The sequence below is a fragment of the Leptonotus elevatus genome, chromosome 8 (assembly GCF_054856555.1).
Source record: "Leptonotus elevatus isolate MCC_2025b chromosome 8, RoL_Lele_1.0, whole genome shotgun sequence".
Taxonomy (NCBI): Eukaryota; Metazoa; Chordata; class Actinopteri; order Syngnathiformes; family Syngnathidae; genus Leptonotus; species Leptonotus elevatus.
Genome location: NC_141246.1, coordinates 22,781,402 through 22,800,934, shown reverse-complemented (window position 1 = coordinate 22,800,934; position 19,533 = coordinate 22,781,402). Strand labels below are relative to the sequence as shown.

General features: G+C 38.9%; 3 protein-coding genes across 5 annotated transcripts; 2 read left to right on the top strand and 1 right to left on the bottom strand.

Annotated features, from left to right (window-relative positions):
- Nucleotides 1-92: 92 nt before the first annotated feature.
- LOC147170243 (CDGSH iron-sulfur domain-containing protein 3, mitochondrial-like) lies at nt 93-5,605 on the top strand. 2 transcript variants are annotated; one of them, XM_086082550.1, is made up of 3 exons: nt 93-382; nt 2,145-2,261; nt 5,059-5,605. In XM_086082550.1, exons 1-3 carry the CDS (start codon nt 311-313, stop codon nt 5,245-5,247), a joined length of 378 nt encoding a protein of 125 aa, XP_085938676.1. In that variant the 5' UTR covers nt 93-310; the 3' UTR covers nt 5,248-5,605. The 2 variants fall into 2 exon arrangements, with proteins under 2 accessions (XP_085938676.1, XP_085938677.1); XM_086082551.1 differs by lacking the exon at nt 93-382 and adding an exon at nt 539-691.
- A 1,493-nt stretch (nt 5,606-7,098) lies between these two features.
- On the top strand, nt 7,099-8,798 carry LOC147170242 (uncharacterized). Its single transcript, XM_086083170.1, has 4 exons — nt 7,099-7,416; nt 7,560-7,700; nt 8,036-8,152; nt 8,271-8,798. Exons 2-4 carry the CDS (start codon nt 7,602-7,604, stop codon nt 8,448-8,450), a joined length of 396 nt encoding a protein of 131 aa, XP_085939296.1. The 5' UTR covers nt 7,099-7,416; nt 7,560-7,601; the 3' UTR covers nt 8,451-8,798.
- On the bottom strand, nt 8,772-18,454 carry LOC147170241 (polycomb complex protein BMI-1-A-like). Of its 2 annotated transcripts, none has more exons than XM_086083168.1 (9): nt 18,234-18,454; nt 17,481-17,608; nt 15,631-15,727; nt 15,501-15,556; nt 15,254-15,383; nt 14,967-15,006; nt 14,758-14,856; nt 13,869-13,949; nt 8,772-9,944 (listed from the first exon to the last, which is right to left on the bottom strand). In XM_086083168.1, the coding sequence occupies exons 2-9, from the start codon at nt 17,596-17,598 to the stop codon at nt 9,564-9,566; spliced, it is 1,002 nt and encodes a 333-aa protein (XP_085939294.1). In that variant the 5' UTR covers nt 17,599-17,608; nt 18,234-18,454; the 3' UTR covers nt 8,772-9,563. The 2 variants fall into 2 exon arrangements, with proteins under 2 accessions (XP_085939294.1, XP_085939295.1); XM_086083169.1 differs by lacking the exon at nt 18,234-18,454 and adding an exon at nt 17,812-18,199.
- Between the last annotated feature and the right edge of the window lie 1,079 nt (nt 18,455-19,533).

The window sequence follows — 19,533 nt, the reverse complement described above, 5'->3', positions numbered from 1 at the left end:
AACTATACACATCACCAAGCATATCACAGCTTGCAATCGAATTTTATACTATCGTACTAAGCAAACAGCTAGTGAATGAGAGGTGTTTCTTTTGCGGGAAAACGAGGTCATTGTCGGTCATTTATCATTTTTTGTTTACATGCGCGGGTGCGGTAAGAGGAGGAGGAAGTGCGGACATTAAGTCGTTTTATTTAAATTTACAGCCAATCTCCTTTCTTGTAGAGGCCATATTGGATTTTTAGTTGTAGTACTGCACTGAAGTTGCCGAGCTTCCCGCTTCCAAGTTGCTATAACTCCATTCGTGTGCAACATGAACACGATCTGGAGAGGACTAAAACATTTGAAACGACCTCAACCGCTATTACCTGCTTCCTGCTCTTTGGTGAGGCTTAAGTTTCGTCCCTTACCTCGTTAACGTTGCCAGTTTTTAAATGTGCTACGTTTTATATTTTGTTTAAGTTAATATTTTCTTCCACTATGTCCGTGCATATTCTCATATAGAAAACCAATTAAAGTTGTTTAGCGTTACTTCGAATGGTGTCAAGTCGCCACGCCTGTTTTGCTCACCTTCGGTGCAGCCCATAACAAAAGCCAGTATGCAGGGGTCGAGTAAAAAAAAAACATGTCCACTTTTTCCCATTTGAAACTGTTTTGTAACGCTTTCATCAACACGTAATTCCTAAATAACATGGTAAGTGAATTTTGCACATTAGTAAATACTATTTACTAAATAGTAGTGACTCACCCGCTTTTAGGTAGCGAGCTGTAGAGACTAAAATGTATACAAGTTGGCCCGAAATGTTTACATAGAAAGCCTATGTTAATTCTGCTGTGAGGGATCGTTTGCTGTGTGGTGGCACTGGTGGTTGCTATCTAGTGGCAATGGCTGTTGATGAAAACCGTAAGTAGTGCTACAAGCCATTTAATAATGTGCAATACACGACTATTTGACGCATGCTGTTAGTAATGATTGGCCAGCATGCCGGATATAGGGACACTTCAAAATAAAAAGAGGTGTCAAAAGTATTCACATTACATTACTCAAGTAGAAGTACATTTATTAGGATTTAAAAATACTTTAGTAGAAATTACACTCTCTCACACACACACACACACACACACACACAGTACAGTCCAAAAGTTTGGACACACCTTCTCATTCAATACATTGCTTTATTTTCATGACTATGTACATTGTAGACTCTCACTGAAGGCATCAAAACTATGATGACAACTAATGAACACATGTGGAGTTATGTACTTAACAAAAAAAAAGTGAAAATAATAACATAAATACATAAATAAAAAGCCCCCCTTTTCCCTGACTTTTTTGCACATTCTTGATTCTTTCAATGAGCTTCCAAAGGTTCCAAGGGTTTTCCAACAGTCTTTAAGGAGTTCCCAGAGGTAAGAATGCCAAGAGTATGCCAAAAAGTAACCAAAGCAAAGGATGGCTATTTTCAAGAATATATATTTTAAAACATGTTATTTCACCTTTTTTTTTTTTTTGTTAAGTACATAACTTGACATCAGTTCATACATAGTTTTCAAAGTCGGCGAGACTTCCTTGTTCGTTGACCTGCTCACTCGACAAATGTTAGGCAGTTTGCAACGACGGAGTCCAACCCAAGACACGTTTAGGACCGCCTCCTCATTTGAATAACATTTCGTCCTACCAGTAAATTAAAAATAAATAAATGACTAAATAAATAAATAAATGACTAAAAGTGAAAATAAAAATGGATATAAAAAAATATAATTAAAAAATTACAGATTTATTTATTTGTGTATATATATTTGTTGTTTTAATTTCCATTTACATTGAATTTTTTTTAATTTCATTTTCAAATTGTATTTTTTCTATCCATTTTTATTTTCACTTTTAGTCATTTATTTATTTAGAATTTTGGCAGTTTTGGTCCTCCATATACACAAGGCCCGTAGGGGTATGGGAGCTCTTTGGGGTATGTGGAATTAGATGAAACTTTAAATTCAAATGTTTCATCTGCTGAGAAAGCTGTCTTTTAAAGAACAGGAAGTAATACAGTATATTGATACTTTGTATTAATGTGACCTCATCAATTTTAAAAGTCAACAACAGAACAATCTTACTTGCTGTTGATCTTAGCTGTCATCCATTACAGGTGCATATTCGACCTGAATCTACCCAGCCTGTCCCTGCAGCCCGGCTCCCCTACAGGGTGCGACTGTCTGCTGAAAAACGCTACGCCTGGTGTGCATGTGGGCACAGCAAGAAACAGGTTTGTTTGCGTGACAGTGGACATAACATCTCCGATTGATGCAGAGGACCTGACAAATTAACTGCTAAATGTTACTTCACGTATACAGCGCTCTTCCACCTTACAAGGCCCTCGAAGCGCTTTACGTTTGGCCTACGCATTCACCTACTGATTATGCAGCATCATGAGCAAATGGGGGTTCAGCATCTATCTCAAGGATACTGCAACGTGGTCACAATGGCCTGGGATCAAACCCACAACTTCAGGGTTGCGATACGACCACTGAGCCACGCCGCCCCATTAGACTTTTTCTCTGAGGTGGTTCTAAAATGCCAGCCATCTAGGGCCGAAGGGCTGTGTCATCATTGTCATGTGATTGGCTGACAGCAATGCAGCAATGAACTCGGCTGCATATGCACACGTTTCCTGAGTTCCTGACGGCCGTTGCATAAGTCTTAATGATACAGTATATGCAATAGGGGTGTGCCAAAAAATCGATTCTCATAAGAATCGTGATTCTCATTCAGATTCGATTTTAAATGTCCCAAAATCGCTTTTATTTAAATTATTTTAACTATCTTGTCTTTGTCTGTGTGTGCCTTTATTTGGAGCGCTGTTCATGTTGTACCCGGTTTGGCCACTGAGGAGCAGTGTGGTTCCACGCGGTCTAATACACTATTAAGTTGTAGCCACATTAGAGAGTAGAAGGAAAAAGTCACAATCAAGTTATTCCAATAAAAGTAGTTTTTTTGCAGTGTGGAGCCGTTCTTTTTAGTGATAAAAGTGCCGCGAGTAGCGCGCTAATTAGCATTAGCGAGTCAGACTGGAGTAGATCATTACAGTTCCTTGCACATCTATAGATTGAAGCAAAAATCATTGTCAATCAAATCATTTTGAATCAAAAATTTTACTTAATCGAAAATTGATTCAGAATCGAATCGCAGACCCAAAAATCGGAATCGAATCGATTGGTGAGACATTCAAAGATTCCCACCCCTAATATGCAATTAACATAAGTGTTTTAAAACAACACTGAACCATATTTACAACTACATAATGCAGTTGTTCTCAACCGCGGTCCTCGAATACCCCTATCCAGCCTGTTTTCCATGTCTCCAACAGCCAATACAAGTGTTTCAAACGATCAGTTAATGATAACGATCCTCAGCTGTGTTGGCTGAAGGAGACATGGAAAATAGGCTGGGTAGGGGTACTCGAGGACCGGGCTGAGAACCAATGTACTAATGAATGAAATATTGAAGCTTAGGGTAAAAAAAAATTTGAGTGTAGGTAGTGGCTGTGCAATTAATCAAAATGTAATTAAAATTTCAAGTATTACACTCCACAATTACAAAATCAGCATAATCGTAAAAAAAAAGATTATTAATACAAATTTTTGAGTTGTTTAAATTTATACATTTGCACCTTTTTTAAATTTTAATATAACTAATATAATACATTTTGTTTCATCCAAAAGGAACTTGCATAATTAGTGTTTCAAGGAATTGTATTTGTCTTAATATTTTTTATTTGTTTTTTACGTTTAAACATTTTCTTGTTATGTACGAAAAAATTCATGATCGTCCTACTGCATAGTGCACATGCTGCAACTTTTTGCCAACATAAATAAATAAGTAATAATATATATTATTATAAATTCAGTTTGGTCCAAAAGGAACTTGCATAATTATATTACTATTTTTTAAATTAGTCTTAATATTTTTAAATGTGTTAACATTTTCTTGTTTTGTACCAAAACATGATCATTTGAATAATGGTAATTTCAATTGTTGCTAAAATAATCATGATTATTATTTATTCCATAATCGAGCAGGTCTCCAGCAGCACAATGGAGCTTCACCGCTCCCCCGGCCTGGAGATGGCGGCTTTAGGCGCCGCCGGCGGGCTACAGACATCGCAGAGTAAGAACGAGCCATTGATACAGAGAGGCTGCCAAATGAATAAGACCGAGCTCTCCATTCACTATGAATAAGTGATTTCACGAGCAGCACGCAAAACTTGCCGCCAGCCAAATCACTATTGCACTATTTGATCCTTGGTTCATTTGAAACTGTAAATATAGATGAGTATTGTTGTAAAGTGTGTACTGTCAGTATGGACAGAATTCTGGTCTTGACGGTGGCCGGCTGACGGCCCGTCATGTCTCCCCGGCTTAAACCTGGAAATGAATTTTTTGTCTGTAGGCTAAACTAAATATAAACTAAAGATGCGCATGTGGACAGAGCCGCTGCAGAAAGTGGTTAGCACTTAAAAATGGCACAAAAATGGGAACTCGGAGGGTACTCTGAGAACGAGGAAACCGATGGACAAGTTTAGCGAATCATCTGCCAACTCTTTTCCGCAGACGCCGGTATAAAAAGCCCACTAACTGTAATGACCAGCAGGTGTGCCTCCGCAGCAGACTCCGCCCACTTGGCTTTGTATATCCATTATAAATCTGGCCTGAAAACATTCTTTACTGCTGCTTTTTTCATCGTTGGTTTTTCAAAATAAATCAAAATTATGTCAAATTTTTCACCAACTTGGTTTTATTTTGTGATTTGACTTTAATTATCTACTGTATGTGTTTTGTCATTGTACTGTTCCTGTTTATGAACACAGTTAAAAATTATTATGATCTCAGCTGCACAAAGATATTATCTGTGTCAACTCAAGAAATGCATTTAGTGTGCTCGAGTAAAGTTTTGTGTTATATGCCTGTATGTTTTATTGCTTTGCAGATGAAATGTAATTGACAGAGTTGTTTAACTTTTAGACAATTTCCATTTTTGTGTTCACTGCTTTTTCTTACCCTCAGCCTTACTGCGATGGAGCGCACAAGACCAAAGCACCAAACTTGTCTCCACTCCGCTTCACCTCTGACAAAGACAAGACTGTCATGCTGTGTGCATGCAAGCAAACAAGAAATGCTCCTTATTGTGATGGCTCACATTTCAAAGTCATCTACAAAGATGTGGTGAACTCAGTAAAAAGACTGGTTAAATAACCAATTCTCGTGCATACAACAGATACCGTGTTATGCATGACTCCATTTCTACCTCTTAGTAGGCTTGTACTCTACCTCTCCGAATAAAAAAAAAGGGGGTCTCATTTATAAATTTGATGCAAATATCTGTGATTCATCAATATCTTATTTCTGCTATGTTCAAAGTTTTTCAATCAGATTACATGTGCTAAAATGAGGGCTAAAAATTGGCAGAGGATGGGGAAATCATGAAAGCAGCGGTAAAGACGCAGCAGGGTCCAATGACGGTGGCCGATGTGTGTGTATGTTTACACTGCCACTTGTCTGTTAATTGTTTTGTTTTTATGACTTTTATAAATAAATAATCCTTTTGAACCCATTAATGAATTTGCGTATTTCAATGAAAACTCTTGTGCTGTGCAAATTTTTCAACAGTCATTGGTCCAAGACAAGGGCTGGAGCTAAATAGTGATATTCCTTGACCAAAACCTGTACCAGTGTCCGTCAAACTTCAGGTAGTTGGAGCAGTTTTCTCTTGAGCCACAAGCAAAAATCCCAGTGGCAAGATGTGCCGAGCTCAACGAGACATATCAGAAATTAATTGCAGCCGTGATTGCGCAAAATGTGGCTGGCAACAGTACTGACTTTCGGTAGTGAATACTGAATAGTTATGTGCATGCAAAAAAAATTTTTTTATAACTGAAAAAAATACATTGATACATTCAATATAAATCTCATTTTAATTCAGAACTATTTTGTGCAGAACCATTAAATAAAGTTTAGATAAAGAAAGTGATTACATTAGAGACTTGACAACATGTTTTAAAAGGGAGGAATGTCAAAGTCATTTTTGTCATCGTGAGCCACATTGAAATTATTACAGTTTCACTTGGATGGCCGTTATGACTATGAAATAAATGTTTAATCACAAATGATTACGTATACAGTACACAAAAAGAAGATGAACAACTAGTTTTGAAATCAGAAGAGAAGAATAATAGTTTGTTCAATTATTGTTTGAGTTACTGTAATAATGTAACAACTCAACATTATTTGTTACATATGACAATTTGGAATTTTAGTACAGATTTCAGTAAACTCATGGAAGTTGATTTGCTTTTGCGTGCCACACACTGTAAAATGACGTGGCGGCCTAGTTCTGACCCCCGGACAATGAGTTCGACCCTTGTGCCTTAAGGCACTTTATCTGTTGTTTCACAGTAAATTCCAATTATTCAAAATATACACCTGAGTCATTCACGCCGAAATTGAATACATTCCCCCCTCAAAGTTCTATACATGGCAAAGTACTTCCTCCCCCGATTCCTCAATTAAGACGGGTGCCCAGCACTAGGAAGGGTCCTGCTGGTTCGGAATGACTTTCATTTACAGATGATGGTCGTCACCACTGTGCTCATGACATTTTGCTGTAGCCTAAACCCTTCTCTGGAAACATATGCATCTCCGTTTTAGGCTTCGTGGCAAAGTTTGTTAATACTTATGTACATGTTTTGTTTTTGTTTTTTTAATACATTTGCACACACAAAACTTAACTTTTTTCTCTTTGCAATAATTGGTGTTGTGTGTAGAATTTGGTTTGGGAGTGAAGGCATAAGGAATGCATTTACTCCATATTGTAATGAGGCTAAAATGTGTTTAAAAAAAAAAGCCATGAAGCTATAAATACTTTCCGATTATACCAACTCAAGATTATGCATGCAGTTACAAGCATATTTGATTTAATCCCACGTGAAACAAATCACAAAGTGGATACACGAAGACGCTTTATTTGCGACACTCGTCAATTACTCGTCAAAAGGACGACGTCGAGAAGCTAAGATTTCATTTCTCCATTAATTTGTCACTCCTCGCTCCTGTTCTTTTCGATGATGGTTTTGTTTTTACCCAATCTAAATAGAAAAGTAAACTGCGCACCATTTGAATGTGTCACTTTAATTGTAGCGGTCATATTTTCCGCTTCTGGTTTGTGACACTTCACTACAACCAATCAAATTAAGGGGTGCGACTCTACCGTACATGTTTCGTGGCGTCTATTGACTTCTTGACCTGCCACTCCAACTATATCGACCTTCTGATTGGCTTAATGTTTGACACTTGATTTGCACGTTACTATTAAATAAGCAACCCAACCTTTCTTGCACCTTGAACAGATGGTACCGCTGATCACAAGTAAGTCAGTTTGGAATTACACTATTTTATTTCGTAATATTTTTTTCATGATGATGTCGCTATATATAGAGCGTCTATGACAGAAAAGCAGCCTTTTGTCATTTCCTGTTAAATCATGGTAACGGCGTGTTGTGTTGGCTTAGACTAAGCGAGAAGATACGATTTTTAACTCCAGCTGCGGCAAGATGTCAATGAAAAAAATGAACACCTTGATGGCCAAATTAGATCACGGATGGATAACTTCAATTTTGAAACAATCTCGGATAACAGCTGTGGCTTCCAAGGTAAACACCTCTCTAACTCTCCATGTCCATATACTGTATACTAATTGCGTTTTCTGTACTGATATGCAAATACCGGACTGTACGTGTGACGTTCAAGCGTCGCACAAGTCACCTTCAACACTTCAAAACTATACTGTAGTTGTTTTGTTGAACGAGCGAGTGTCGCACAATAAAACAATTAAATACAGTATATAATTTGATAACGTCGGCATTTTTCCCGTCCAAAGTCGGTTTGGAAAAGCTCCAGCTCATTTAATGAGGACAAACAGGATAGCAGAACAGATAACGGACGGATGGATTCTAAAGTGTAAACAAGTGTGTTCAACTGTCATCAGGCTCATCTCTCTACAATACCTCCTAAACCAGTCATCCCCTCTAAAAAGCCTTTCAAAGTGGATCTTGATGGTGGAAAGCGTTACTCTTGGTGCTCCTGTGGATACAGCAAGAAACAGGTAAAAGCTATAACTGTAATACATATACAGTACACTTTCTATTAGGTATTCAAACTGACGTGGTTAAAGCACAGTCTTAAGTTAGTGTATACATCATGTGTGCACTTTTTTCCCCCAGCCCTTCTGTGATGGAGCACACAAGACCAAAGCCCAAGGCCTGTCCCCAGTCCGCTTCGTCCCGGAGAAAGACTCCACAGTTTGGCTGTGTGGTTGCAAATACACAAACAACCGTCCATATTGTGATGGCACTCATAAGCAGGACTTCATCATATCTGCCCCGCTGCATGAAGAGAACTGACTGTTAAAAAGTGTCTTGCTTCCAAAGAGGCTTTTTGGCATATCTGTGAATCCAACTTTACTGCAGATTTTAGAGAACAAATAAGGCAAAACATACTCTACACACATTTGATGTAACATGTTAATTGTGAATGTCATGTTGGCGATCCTCTACAAAATTTGTGAGTGTGATGGAACATTTACAAAAGAACAGTCGAGTGAATGGTTTCTTATTAAAAGCTTAACTTGACAATATAGATAAGCATTGAACTTTATTTCACAGTATGCTTCACAACTTCCTGATGTTCTCAAGAAATGATTAATTTGACACTTAAAAAACCTAGTAAGTAAACATTTTATTGACCTAAAACATGCACAAATGGCTGTTTTTTTCTTCTTCTTTGAAGCATTGTTTTGCTGTTGGAACGGAAACAAAAGGAATGCTGAATTTTATGAAACGTACATGGCCATGTATTCAAATCCCTTTTGAGTTCTGACATGAGACAAAAAGTACAATGGTGTGACACACACTCACAGGCGAGTGTGGGAGTGCTTAAAAAGTGAAAGCTTCTCATGGTGGCAAATACTTGTCGGTTTGGACTGTGGCCGTACTCAAGGAAAGTGCATCAACAGTTTTTGTCATCAACATGTTAACCTCATGAGTGCTTGCTTATACTGGACACTTACAGCAGTTATCAAATGACAAGGCAAGAATTGCTCTTTTTAACTTTATATCCAAATGGTGCAGTCATTTTCACTGCAATGCACTTCTGCAATTTGTTAAGTTTTACAGAAGCCAAAACAATGTACAAAATGAACGGTGGAAATGAAACAACCACTGCGTTTACAATACAAAATGATTACAATGTCTTGTATAAAAGATAACTTTATACATATGTACGCACACATGCCCACACTTGATACATAACCGTACAGTCCGTATGTGCGCACTGTTCTAGTCTAACGCACGCACACACAAACACACATCTATTTGGCTGCACACTTGAGTGTCATGGTGAAAGATGAAAACTGCGCCTTTTAAGTCCAAAAGAAACAAGGCTACAGTTTGTGTTTTTGCTCTGTAGAAAGAAGGGAGCAATCCAAACACTGTCCTCCCTGTTGTCATGCGCAGTTATTAGGTTGTAGGAGGTAAGCCGCTTTTTTCTCCTCCCCTGGCCTCCTCTTTGCTGGCCGCCGAGCTTGTGCCATTGACTGCCACCTTCCGAGCGGAGGCTCCCTGTTTGGAGGAGAGAGCGTGTCGCTGAGTGCTGTTGGGCACAGTGGTACCGTTGGAGTTCTGGATGGTAGGAGAGAGAGAGTGAGGCGCAGGGCAGGATTGCGTGGAGGCTCGGGGTATCTGGGCCGAAGCGGGACTGTGGACTTTGTCGCTTTGTGAATCGCTCTCTGAGGTCGGGCTGGTGTTGACGCCGTCGGAGTGGCCCTGGACGGCGGACTGGGACGGCCTCCTACGCTTTCTTGTGGGTTTGACCAGGTACTGCAGGGGAATGGGTCCAGTCTGCACACAGGTACACAATGTAAACCACTGCTCCATTCACTTGGAAGTAAAGGTGGTCCAATTTCAGGAGAGTTCAAATTGTTCATAAACAAAATACCTGGAAAAAGACCATTTGAATGTTGCCGACACTCAAAGAAATGGAACATGGATGTAAGTATTTCTAGTGTAATTTATTCATGTTGAAAATATTTTATTACTTCTACTAATAAATAAAAAAATTAGCGTTGGAATACCGGTACATTTAAATAAAAGTATCGGAAATATAGTTTAATAAAAGTTAAATCGACAGTTATTTCAGAAAATGAAGTTTGTCCCAATGCATTTTCCATCCACCTGACACATCCCCCCACACAGCAGTTACACTTAGCAAGAGGAGAGTGGCCGCCATAACTGAACCAAGTGTATGGTTTGGAGTGATCTGGGGTCCATTTCACAAAGCAGGTTTAGTGAGAACCCCGAGTCTGTTAACCCTGAAATGCAGGAAACTTTTTCCGTTTCAGAAAGCGAGGTCACTGAAACCAGAGGAAAGGAGGTAACTCTAGCCTGTTTCATAAAAAGAGGTAACTTAAGCTCTTGGTCAGTTATCATAGTAACAAAATCTATTAGCCTTACCTGGTTGGTAGCACATTTATCAGAATGAACCTCGAGGTTCTCTCTGTCTCTGCCTCCGACGACATTTGATTTCCTCATTCATAAAGTCAGATGGCGAGTTTTGGCGTAACATAGTTCTGCCTACTGTTATTTAAAATACAACAACAAAACTGTACACTTTCACGAACATGGCATGTCCTTTTGACAAATTATCCCGTTGATGATTGTGCACTCTAAAAAGAGAATTATTGAACCAATTTAAGAGGAGTAAAATTGCTTCAATTGGTAACACACGGTTGAATTAAATTAAGTGAATACATTAAGTTTAATTAATTTAGAGTTCATTAAACTTAATATATTCACTTTGGATGAATTTTTGATTAACTTAATTCAAGTGAATATAAAGTTTAATTAATTCATAAATACACTTAAAGCAACACTAAGGAATTTTCTGTTTATGTTGATTATGGCGCTGCCATATGGACAAAAGTGGTATTGTTATGTCTGAAGGAAGACCACTTTTCCTACGAGGACAAGTGCATTGCGCCGTTTTTTAACTCACTCGCTGGAGTGAAATCCGGGCCAATGTTAAGCCTTGATTGTCCTTTCATCCGGGTAGTTTTTGACGTATGCCATAAAGCAGCCATTTGTAGTTTTTTTGTGTGGCAGTGTTCCTACCATCCTCCTCAAAGTTGCTTAGTGACAGTAAAAAATTATGCAGACCCCCTCAGGCCATGGCAAGGGTACCATTCAACTAGTTTTAACTACTTTAATATATTCACTTTGGATTAATTAAATACAATTGTGTGTTACCAATTGAAGCAATTTTATTAAGTTGGTCAACAATTCAATTTGTAATCTTAAATTGGTTGTGTGCAGGCAGCATTGGTGCGCAGGGAATTAAATATTCATCATGAGATGGTTATCTGGCCGCGCATAGATGTTCTGGCATTTCCAGACAGTTATCTTTTTGAATGGTACCGTTTCACATTATAATCCATCATCTACATAACCAACTTAATCCATCCCTTACATTTGTAACTTTACCAGCCGTAGTCATGCGCTCACGTCCCATCATATCTTGTATGTCACGCTCCGTTTTTTCTTATAGCCGTTTGAATAATGTTTTTATATTTCATCTCAAGTCAAGTGCGCTTCTCCCTCGCAGATTTCACCTAAATGAAATCAATGAATGAGCTACCATTCAACAGGTTTCTCCTGTAATATTATGCTTTGTGATTGCAAAGGACGACATTTAAATGTACGTATCGACTCGAGCAGCAACGTTCTCCCACGCCGCCTCTTCCTCTATGGGGAGCCGCTGCGGTGTTGCACTTTATTTCTAAATACATGTTCAAATTCACCATATGATCGCATTAAGATTTTCAGTTGAGAGGGGTAAAAAACGCGGAAGTTGCCATGGTGACTCGTTGAATCGGGGCTCCATTGATGCGGTCTTTTTAGTGTGGTGGTACTACTACTCTGCATTGATCAAACTAACTCAAATCAGCTGTCCCGGAACCAAAAACGCAGAGTTTCCTATCTCAGGATAGATCAACTCGCTGTTCAGGGTTAGTCTCAGAATTTGTTGACCCTGCTTTGTAAAATGGACCCCAGGAGATTTTTCATAAATTTTCTGACTGGCACGGATGCACGGTGACTAGTTACTTTTTTTTTTTAACTCTGAAATTTAAAAAAAATTAAACAACATTTTTGGAATACAGTACATTTTACTTGTTTATTTAAAAGTTAATTTACTCAAGGGTTGAGGAGTAAACTCAACCTTCAAGTTGGGAGACTTTACCACCTGCTTGGCCACCGTGCTGCTCCTACAATGTATTAGTATGGTAAATGGACTGCTTTTATATGGCACTTTATTTACACCATATGGTGCCCAAAGCACTTTACAATGTCTCATTCACCCATTCACACACACCAGTGGTCGAGTGCTGCCCGGTCCACTGGGAGCAAATTTAGGGTTTAACGTCTTGCTCAAGGATACTTCGACATGGTCAGCAAGGGGTGAGGATCGAACCCACAACCTCACGGATGGGAGACGACCACTCTACCAATGAGCCATGCCACCTCTACGATATTAGTGATGTCTCCAAAAGGAGACCAAAGACCAATTTTTTGGGGGTCTTTTGGAGGTACGAGAATTCCACCTGACACTATTGATATACAAACACCCATTAGAAGCAGCATGGCCCAGGCGGTAGAGTAGTTGTCTCCTAAACCAAAGCTCAAAATAAGCAAGTTTCATCACAGCTTGTGTGACACAATTTGGAATTTGCTCCTCATTAATAAACATTGATTCGCAAAACTGGGCCAAGACAAAAGTAGTGTTATGTCTGTCAGTTGCAAATGAAACAGAAGTGAACGCAATCGTTTTTGTCATTCACTTCAAGGAGCCCGCACATTATTGTCAATTATGTAAACGGTGTATGCCAAGAGCACTATTGAACAGCTACCACATAACAATTTGACCATGAAAGTGATTGTCAAACGATTAGTTATTTTGAGCCTTGAATGGAGGATCGTCTTAAAAATGGCTGAGATGTGCCATTTCACAATTACTTATTTCCTCGACAGTAACTTATTTTGAATTTACTGACTAAATGTCAGAATATCCAGATCACCCCGTGAGGCCTGTTTAATTTATAATAAGCAGTTTTTTATGCTAGTTGTTGCACGTATATAGTGCCCCAAAAAAGTACTTGCCCTCCCCTCATACTCTTACTTTTTTTTTTTGTCGTTTTCCCAACTTAATGTTTAAGGTCATCAAACAAATGAAATATCACACAAAAATAAGCCAAGTAAAGATAAATTAGTTTTTAAATGACCCTATTTGGAAAAGGTAGCCACCCCCCTCCTTTTATTAAATCATGAATTAACAGTAGCTAATCACATTTTTTTGAAAGCTGAATTAATTTCCTGGACGGGCCCTGGTTGAGTAGCGATGTGATCGATGAAACCATGAAGTCTACTTTTTACCATAAAAACCTGAGCGAGAATGTTTGTCCGTCAGTTTGTGACCTCAAGCTGAAACGTACTTGGGTTCGGCAACGGGCTAACAATACAAAACACAACAAATCAACTTCTGAATTGCTTTGAAAAACAAAATGAAGGTTCTGGAATGGCTTAGTCAAAGTCCAGTCTTGAATCGGATTGAAATGCTGTAATAATTCACATTCGCTTGATGATTTTAAACATTAAAGTGGGGAAACTAAACTAGGCACACACAAAAAATGAGAAGAGGGCAAATACTTTTTTCACGACACTGTAACTCAGCCAATAAAAATCCAAAAGCATGAAAAAGACTCCTTCACTCACCCGCCTCCACTCATAGAAGTAGGCAATATCCATTAGCGTGTAGTAGTCTTTCAGAGGTTCATCCCCATACAACACCTCTACCTAAAAACACAAATTATGTAACATTAGCTGTGGAACATTGCATCACATTAACAATTTGCCCAAAAATATATTTACAATAGCCTTATTAACTTTGCTTATTACTTCTAATAAGTAGATTAATACCTTAGCTCCTGCAAGCCCCCGGCCAATAGTTTTCAGACCAGATTTGGGTTTGAGTTTCCCGCCCTCTGTCTGCGGATGTGACGTCATGCGCGTTCTCGTGGCGTTCCATTCAAGCTAAACATTGTGATATTTTCCTCTGTGATTTGTCGATTGCCTATTTTAGCTACATCATGCTAGTGGAATGTGAATGCTACTATGCTACTATGCTATTACTATATAGTAATTCATTAACGAACAAAACTTGTCTATATAATATACTTCAGTTTTATGTCAAGTTGTCAACAAACATTGCACAAATGTTGCGCACTACTCTGTATTCTTGAGCTGACCCATGTACGTTTCCTATGAATTGGCAAGTTGACATGATGAAAAGGTTATAGAGATCGCTATGTAACAGCCATTTTTTATTAATTAAAGCAAGATTACATCCAGATACATCTTCCATCAGTATTTGTATCTACGAATGTTCATAAACAGGGTACCTGTGTATCAGAATAGACGATGAAATGATACTTGTACTGTTCTATATTTCAATCCTAGAGATATTGCTCTCGAGTCAGTCAGGTCCTTTTTATGATTTATCTTTTCATTTTAGATCTGTTTTATTATTGGGGTTTGACTAGAGGCATTAACAGCATTGGATGCATTCTTCATAATGAGATTGTATTCTTGTGTGTGTAATTACCCTGTAGTTGCTGGGTATATCCATTTTACTTCTGAGGAACTTGGCTAAGTGCATAACGGACATGGCTGCTGGGCACTGCAGGAAGCGTTTACCGTTGGACTGAAAACAAAGCACAAATCCGGGGTGAGGACCACAAAAAACATCAACATCAACAGGAAGTGCGCTCTGATTTCACTAATCCTTATCTCTAAAGTGAAACCAGCTTTTACCTTCTCTCCATCCACCTCTGCACGCTGCCTCTCATTAGTTCTGCAGGAAATTTCAGAAAATCAGAGTGTATCGTGTAAATGCTGACTAGCATTTCAGAGTGGCTAAAATAAGGTGAACACATCATTTAGAAAAATTAACTAAAACCTGTATGATTTAATGTAATTTTTTTCTAATTGAATTGTCTACAGTTGAAATACATGATAGGCCAAATAAGATATGTCAATGCATTTTGTCAGTTTAAAACTTGAAAATACAATATTTATTTAAAGTATGCATGTCAACTAACTTGTTCCTTTCGTAGAACTGTATTGACAAACTGATGATTTCATCTTCAGCAATGTTAAATGTCTCCACCACTTCCCCAGGTTCCAGAACACGATTCTCAGAGTAGAAATCTCGCCTCCGCTTCATCTCATCTGCGAACAGTGAATAACAACAAACTTCAGCAAAGGCACAAAGCCATTATCTGCTAAAAGATCAAACAAAGCTTTTTTCAAAGGCGCTTTGTAACATAAAAATATGGGAAGTCTTACCTTTGAACAATCCGGGAACAAGCTTATATACTATGTCTTGCAGAGTTTTGTCCGCTCTAAAAGGAAAACAGAAATGTATTACAAAAATGTCTTTAATAAATGATAGTAAATGTGATCCAAGCTTGCTTACCTGATGCTGAGCTGTGGACATGTTTTGTGAACCTGGACGTCGCATCGAGGACAGAACTTGTTTGTCTCCAAGAAGGCAACGATGCATGTTTTACAAACTACACAGAGAGACACAATGCAGCCAGTCACTATTAATAAAACATTTTTACAACACTAGGTGCCGTTCTTAGGGCAGCTTTGACCTCTGAAATTCAGCGCAAGTCCTAATACGCTGGTGTCTGTTACTATGCCAACCTAACACATGGGTAGAGTCATAATTACGGGAAATATATCTGAAAACACTTCGAGGCAATAAATATAAGATAATCAAATCAAAACCAGTAAGTACAGCGGTAACTGAGTGTGCCTCCTTGCTCCGTGTAATGCTAGGCTACTGCTCAGTGGTTGCAACAGTATTTGAGGCCTCAACATGAAGAAAAAAATGTCAATTTTTTTAAGACATTCACTATAGCTAAAAGAAAAAAATTATTGTTTTATTTGACCTTATAATCGTAACTGGATTGTTTTGTGGTGTGGAACAGCCTATACGACATGTACAGTTAGTATACACAGAGTCCCACGTTAAGCCTTTGTGGGTGGTGGGCCTGCCAGAACCAGCACTAGCCCTGTATATTCATTACGATAAGTTTCAATGATTATTTCATATTCCGCATTTTAGCCTATAAGAAAATATAACCGGTACTTGTGTGTAATCACCTTTTTTTCTTTTCTTTTTTTTTTACAGTATAAAATCAAAATGCTTATTTAACATTTTGGGTTTTATATCTTGTTCAAACCATTTCTTATGGAAGGACTTGACTCACAAAACAATGTTTAGAACGCAGTAAAAAGACCAATAATGATTGATCAATTTAAGTGGTTTAAACCAGAAACAGTGCCTAATAAATATTTGCCTTTTGTGCCGTCTGACTCATTCATTCCTTTAAAAAACAAACAAAAAAAATAAAAATAAAATATAATAATAATAAAAATGGCAGCAATGTTATATTGCTTTTGTTTGTGTTTAAATATTTGTTCCTATATAAATTGCTTTGTTATGGTGTATTTGAAAAGGCAGAGCCGTATATAGAGAGAGTTTGGCCAACTCTGTTTCAGCAGGGTAACAAGATGGCATCATTATGTCATTTAACCAGCAATTGACCAATCACAGTTGCTGGTCACATGACATATGGACACCATCTTGTTACCCTGCTGAAACAGAGTTGGCCAAACTCTCTCTACATACGGCTCTAGACAGATCCAGGACAGCAGAGACTGTTGACATTTTTAAAAGGAGGCTTAAGACTTACTTATTTAGTTTAGCTTTGGGAGGGGTTGATTTCTGTATGTTTTTTTTCTCTTCCTTCTCTTTTGGTTGTTTTTACCTTTGAACAGCCCTTTGTGTTATTTTTTTAATATATGAAGAGTTCGATATAAATAAAATTTGATTTGAGAACAACTTTGAAGAGTCACACTATTCTAATCGGAGTGTGTTTCCGTCAGTCGTAAGCAAAACGTGCTGTCAGTGACAGACTAGAATCTGTCTGTACTGACCTAGTCAGTGACTGTTCCAGTGAATAGTGGACGAAAACCGACTTCCGTCAGTGATTAGTCGTGTCCCACCAAAACGGGCATCTATCAGTGACCCCTGTTGCTTTCATCTTATTTATGTAAGAACTGTGTACTGGTTCAGTCAGGCCAGCGTCAGTCAACTTTGGGTGGTCCGACAGTCATGTAGCCCCGGGCCATCGGCTCACTGTTAATATACAACCCTGTGTAGAGTATCATAAATAATTGCAGGATGCCCAAACGTGACTTACAAGTCTAACCATACTCTGAGTTTTATAGAGGTTAAAAGGGGATGGTACTTACAGGAGTGGAGACATTCTACAATGGTCGTAGCATCAACCAAGTAACCAGCGCACAGTGGACAAGTGAGATGTGAATTCAGATCTGTGATTTTAATCCTGTTGGGCTGCATTTTGTCCATCTGGGAAGATCTGCAAAGAGAAACAAATGGTGAACTATGTCGTTTTTGTTTTATTCTTTAAAAATCACATGTAGGGTAGGTGGAAGCTATCATGCTTCATGGGACAAGTAGTTGTCCGTCTTATATTGAGAGTCTTGTCGCGCAGACGATGTCTGCGGGTCGTCCTTGGGACAGGCAAGCTGCAACAAAGAAAGCCCATCGCGGCCAAAATACCTGCAAAAACATTGAAGCGATAAACGAAGCTTTGTCCGGGGGAGCAGTGTAGCTCAAGCAGCCCGAGTGCTGGTGCACAGCAGCCCACTATTGACTAGCTCTTGTGTGGCCTCCTCTTAGGGCATCAGCTTGGTTGTTTGGCCAGAGCAGCAACAAAGACGGGGCCAATTTGTGCGGAGCTCTGCCGTTCGAACTAGCGGCACGACGGAACACATCGAGCGAAAAAAAGCCAACACTGAAAAGGCGCAGAGCTTCAGAAAATCACACTGGTACACAAAGCAGCCATCTTAAATTCACTGACAGGGCTTGTATGAGGACGCGAACAAGAGAGGCTCCGTGACACCGTGCAGAGGGAGTGCGCCGAAGCACACGAGTGGCGTGTCTCCACGCACAAAAATTTGCTGGCCGAGCTTCATTCGTACCTGATTTATTTGACATCGACGCTTCTTTCTCCTCCCAGCGAGGATCCAGATACGCTCTTAGCACTTGGTTACAATTTGCAGCAGCGCCAGAAAATGGGTTTTTTTTTTCCAGCCGCGTCAGAGGACTGCCCATTTTGTATCACGTGATATTATTTTGTCGCCTCGTTGACGGCGTGTCCACTCCATGGCGAGCCTGTGTGGGCCGCTCTCCCACTGCTCACTGACTGGCTGTCTGTGGACACTTCTCTGCAAAGGGAGCACGTTTGATTGGCTTTTTGATGCTGCGTCGTTGACTAATTACAGTCATTTGCACATTGGGGCCATGTAGAACACTTTGTATAATATACAGCATAAATTATGTACACACTTGCTTACTTAATGTTTCTCAAGCAGAGAAAGTATATGTTTGAATAAAAAACAGCCTTTGGTGCCATTAGTTATGAATGCATTATTGACACTTAAATAAAATACATCTCCATTTGCATTTGGTACTATTTTTTAAAGACAGAACAGAAATTAGTAGCAATATTGTAATGCTCGAACATGATTAGTTTTCTCATTTTAAATGTGGGGTCTAATCCATAGTCATAATTTCAACCAAAAACCGATTTAGCAAAATGCTATTAAATATCATCATTATTCTGTGATGATGGTGAAGCCGCACACTAATGCTTGTATATAGCTGTATTTAATGCAACACTAAGGAATTTTTCAACCATCATAAAATATATCCAGAACTCTACATTTATCAGTGATTGTTTAAAGGGTAGTGATCCAACATTTTGCCTTCATTAATACAACTAACTGTTAATTTTTTATTTAATATTTAATATTTACTTGATTAATTGTGTCCTCTAGATTTGGGCTAAAATATAGACCAATTATAGACGGGCTAATTTCAGTCTAAACTTAGACGAGACGCCTAATGGACGTCTATGGCTCAGTGGGCTCCTCTTACACCTAGTTGAATGGTACCTTTGTCATGACCTGAGGGGGTCTGTATGGCTTTTACTGGCACTAAGAAACTTTGAGGAGGGTGGCAGGAACCCTGAAAAGACTACAAATGTGCAGCCTGCTTTACAGCATAGTCTCCTTTGCCCCATTTATTAGAAAGACAGAAGTCGATTTGACCATTTACCCGCAATAACTGCCGTCATGGCAGAAGCTGCAAAAGAACCGAAGAAACAAACAGTTTTGTCTGAGAAAAAAGAAAACGGGAAGCTACCCAGATAAAAGGACGTCAAGGATCAACATTGGCCCCGCTGTCACTCGCTGGCATGAGGTCAAAGATGATCACATC

Coding starts and splice junctions, on each gene's coding strand:
- LOC147170241 (XM_086083168.1), bottom strand. CDS start 17,598: ATGGACAAAATGCAGCCCAACAGGATTAAAATCACAGATCTGAATTCA. Junction 15,557..15,630: donor TGTCCACAGCTCAGCATCAG/GTAAGCAAGCTT, acceptor TTTTCCTTTTAG/AGCGGACAAAACTCTGCAAG. Junction 9,945..13,868: donor ACTTCTATGAGTGGAGGCGG/GTGAGTGAAGGA, acceptor ACCTGTGTGCAG/ACTGGACCCATTCCCCTGCA.
- LOC147170243 (XM_086082550.1), top strand. CDS start 311: ATGAACACGATCTGGAGAGGACTAAAACATTTGAAACGACCTCAACCG. Junction 383..2,144: donor TACCTGCTTCCTGCTCTTTG/GTGAGGCTTAAG, acceptor CATCCATTACAG/GTGCATATTCGACCTGAATC. Junction 2,262..5,058: donor GTGGGCACAGCAAGAAACAG/GTTTGTTTGCGT, acceptor TCTTACCCTCAG/CCTTACTGCGATGGAGCGCA.
- LOC147170242 (XM_086083170.1), top strand. CDS start 7,602: ATGTCAATGAAAAAAATGAACACCTTGATGGCCAAATTAGATCACGGA. Junction 7,701..8,035: donor TAACAGCTGTGGCTTCCAAG/GTAAACACCTCT, acceptor AACTGTCATCAG/GCTCATCTCTCTACAATACC. Junction 8,153..8,270: donor GTGGATACAGCAAGAAACAG/GTAAAAGCTATA, acceptor TTTTTCCCCCAG/CCCTTCTGTGATGGAGCACA.